The sequence below is a fragment of the Telopea speciosissima genome, chromosome 3 (assembly GCF_018873765.1).
Source record: "Telopea speciosissima isolate NSW1024214 ecotype Mountain lineage chromosome 3, Tspe_v1, whole genome shotgun sequence".
Lineage (NCBI taxonomy): Eukaryota > Viridiplantae > Streptophyta > Magnoliopsida > Proteales > Proteaceae > Telopea > Telopea speciosissima.
This window is the reverse complement of record NC_057918.1, coordinates 35,517,883-35,521,800: the sequence shown is the minus strand read 5'-3', so window position 1 is coordinate 35,521,800 and position 3,918 is coordinate 35,517,883. Positions and strand designations below refer to the sequence as shown.

Genomic DNA, 3,918 nt, shown 5'->3' with positions numbered 1-3,918 from the left:
GAACATTCATTCCACTGCGTTCTTCATCGTCTCCAATGGATCCCAAAGAAGGTACGCTCCCATGAACGACTTTGTCACATGTTTATTATGTTCTTGATCTGTCTATATGATCCTGGTTATTATTTAATCTTACTTGTGGTATCAAAGCCAGTATAGATTAGATTAAGGACCTATATGGTTTGATATATGACCTTTGTTTCGTTCCTGTGTTGAACAAATCCATCGAAATTTTTGTTTTCGGGTTTCTTATCGAACTCGTACATTTTTTGGCCTCTGTCGGATTTTCCAACTGGTGAAAAGTGAAATAAATTAGACAGGCTTATAGGGCTCGGGATTACAAGCGTTTCGATGGGTGGATCACCGTCGGACGCGCCCTCACGTGCCGACGGACTCCGGCGAGTGATCTCACTCGCCATCTGGTTTTATTTTAAAAAAAAATAAAAATTGACCCATTCGGGTCGACCCGGTAACCCAAGATTGGGACCCATTCAGGTCGACCCTCTGACCCATTTTGTTGAGCCATCAGGTCGACCTGGGTTGACCGTTAACCGTTGACCAGTCCGGTTCATATGATGAACCGCTCTAGACCGAATCGAATCGAACTAGTAGTTGAATCGAGTCCTGAACTGGGTTCAACCCATTTGGCTTTTGGAATCTTTGACCATGCGCGTGGGCTCACACGCCAACTTTGACCAGCGCGTGAAGGAGCATGGGAGCTCCGATTGGGGAGTTTCAGGTGTTGTTGGATTCGTCTCGGAATTCCCTACATTTTGATATGTAATTTGGGTATATTTTATGCCTTGGGATTTGTGAAAATTATAAAATAATGATTTTTTTATTTACTTTTCCACCCTTTTAAATGGTTTCTGAAATTTTTATTACAATTCTGGAATTTTCTGCTATGATTTTGTAATTTATGCATATTCTATATTGTTAGAATGTTCATTTTTGTAATCTAGCAATTTTGGTTAATTAAGTTTGATTGCCTTTTACAATCCCGAACCTTTTCCAAACGATGTGATTAGCATCTGTTGTAATTTTTGGACAATTCAGCCCCTTGTCATCTAGTCTAAAATTACATACAATATGGTTTGTGTGAGTAACATAAAGTATGTCCCTATGTGAGAGAGTTTCATGGATCTGATGGAGTGGTGACCGCCAAAGTGGCACTCTTGATTAGGTTTATGGAATATCGGTCTCATATGGTAATGGGATGTCTCTGGTTCTAATGCATAGTCATAACCCAAAGGTGGTGATTGTGTATTAGTGCTTAGAGGATCACATATACCGCATATGATTGGGGATTGACTAACCTAAGAGGTCTATACACCCAAAGGTGGTAGATTATCGAGGATTAGAATATATTCTCATGGCCACTGGTGTGTGAAGGGGTATTACAACTGCATATCATGAATTTTGCCCAAAGGTATTTACATGGTGATGCTTGTGAACTCTCAAGAAGTGTACTTATATGGGTTTCAAGTTACACATTGCTTACATTGTGCTAATAATATACATTGTTTGCTTTTCAATCACTTTTTCTATCAACAATAATATGGTTACCATTGAGATTCTTACGGGGATAAATTTCAAGAAATGGAAACAGGATCTATTGTTTGCGATGGAAATGGCAGATGTTCATACATCCCTTGTTATGGATAAACCAGTAGATTTAAATGATAGTAGTTCTGATGATGATAAGTTGGTGCATGCTGCATGGATGAAGAGTAATCGTCTTTGTTTATTGTCCTTGAAGAGAAAGATTAGGGAGCACCTGAAGAGTGGCTTTCCTTCTTATTGCACTACTAAGGAGTTGTTGGCTGCAGTGGCACAAAGGTACCGAGTCTCATCCAATGCTGAAATAAGAACCATTCTGCAGGAACTCTTCAACATGACTTATAATGGTTCTGGAGGAGTTAGAGATTATGTCATTAGGATGGTTGACTACCAAACCAAACCCAAAGCCCTGAATGTTTCACTGTCTGATGCTGCTTGTATTGTTCATTAAGCCTTGAACACCCTTCCACCTGAATTTAGAATTATCAAAACCAATTACAGATCCGTTGATGAATCCTAGCCTATTAATGACATGATCTCTAGAGTTGTTGCCGAGGAAGAGAAACTGAAGAAAGACAAAGCCCATGTAGCTTTGTGTGCCTCTAAATCCAATACCCCTAAAGGTAAGAAGTCCAAATACCCTACCAAAAAGGATGCTCAGGGAAACAACAAAGAGTCCGATCAGACTAACAATTTGGGTCCAAAGAAAATTCCTTTCAAGAAAGGAGGTGACCATTGTTTCTTTTGTAAGAAGAAAGGTCACATAAAGCAGGACTGCGCTAAATACAAGACTTGATTAGCTAATCGTGAGAGTAAAGGTATTGATTCTTTGGCTTTTGTTTGTGAATCCAATCTATCTGAAACCCCATCCAGTATGTGGTGGCTGGATAGTGGTGCAACTAATCATGTTACTTTTACTATACAGGGGTTCAGAAACAGGAGGAAACCAAATAAAGATGAGTCAAAGCTCTTCTTGGGGAATAATGAACAAGTTGACATGGAGTTCGTGGGAGATGTCATTTTATTTCTAGATGATGGTTTTAATTTGATGTTAAAAGGCACCTTTTATATACTTTCCTTTAGACGGAATGTAATTTCTGTTTCTAGTTTGGACATGTGTGGCTACTCTTTTAAAATAAAGAACAATGTGGTTACAATGTTTTTTAATTCAAGTAAGGTTGGTTGTTACACTATGTCCAATGGATTGTATAGATTGTATTTGTCTTCCAATGAAATCTATGTCTCTTATAATATAGAGAAAATTATTTTTAAAAGACCCTTGCCTAAGGAACAGTCTTACACTTTATGGCATAAAAGGCTTGGGCACATCTCTAAAGAAAGAGTAGAAAGGCTGATAAAGTCTAACATGTTGCCTACTCTTGAAGGTGAGCCTGAGACTTGTGTAGACTGTTCTAGGGGTAAAATGACCAAGATAAAGAAGAAATCGATAGTCCGTAGTTCTGACCTGCTGAAGGTCATTCAAAGTAACATCAGTGGACCCTATTCAGCCACATTATGTAGAAATTATTATTTCATCACATTCATTAATGACTATTCCCGATATGACTACTTGTACTTAATTAAGGAAAAGTCTGAATCTCTTGAGAAATTCAAGATTTTTAGGACAGAAGTTGAGAAACAGTTAGGAAAAGTCATAAAAATTGTTAGATCTGACCGGGGAGGAGAGTATTATGGCAGACATGGCAATGCTGGACAGCTTCAGGGCCCGTTTGTCAAGTACTTTGAGGATTCTAGGATAGTAGGTTAGTTTATTATGCTTGGGAGTCCTAAGCAAAATGAGGTGGCCGAAAGGCGTAATCACACCCTTATGGATATGGTGAGGAGTACGGTTAGTAGGATAATTTACTTGAGTTTTTGTGGGATGAAGCTTTGAGAACAGCCCTTTATATCCTCAACCGTGTTCCCTCCAAATATGTTTCATTGACTCCTTTCGAGTTGTGGACTGGTCGTAAACCTAGCTTGAATCATCTTAGAGTTTGGGGTAGTCCTGCAGAAGTAAGGTTATATAATCCAGCATTGAGCAAGTTAGAATCCAGAACTACTCGTTGCTTTTTTGTTTCCTATCCAGATCATTCGAAGAGTTATGGTTTTTATAACCCCTATGGAGGTACTAGAATTGTGGATTCTCAGACAGTTAAGTTTCTGGAATTTGATGTGACCGAGAAGAGTAGTACTTGTTCTTAGACTAAACGGGAAAGTAGTGGGGTTGGGACGAATGTATTTTTTTGTCTACCCATTCAGACAGATGCAGAGCCTGTTGCACCAAAGGTTGTACCTATTGAGGTTCAAGAACCTATTATTGATCCTGTTGCTGCTGAAGCTCCTCAGGTTCAGGATGTG

The 3,918-nt window shown here is 39.0% G+C and overlaps 1 protein-coding gene across 1 annotated transcript; it reads left to right on the top strand.

Moving 5' to 3' along the window:
- Nucleotides 1–1,555: 1,555 nt before the first annotated feature.
- On the top strand, nucleotides 1,556–2,008 carry LOC122655120. The gene has a single exon (XM_043849355.1). The coding sequence runs from the start codon at nucleotides 1,556–1,558 to the stop codon at nucleotides 2,006–2,008; it is 453 nt and encodes a 150-aa protein (XP_043705290.1).
- The last annotated feature ends 1,910 nt before the right edge of the window (nucleotides 2,009–3,918 follow it).

Coding starts and splice junctions, on each gene's coding strand:
- LOC122655120 (XM_043849355.1), top strand. CDS start 1,556: ATGGTTACCATTGAGATTCTTACGGGGATAAATTTCAAGAAATGGAAA.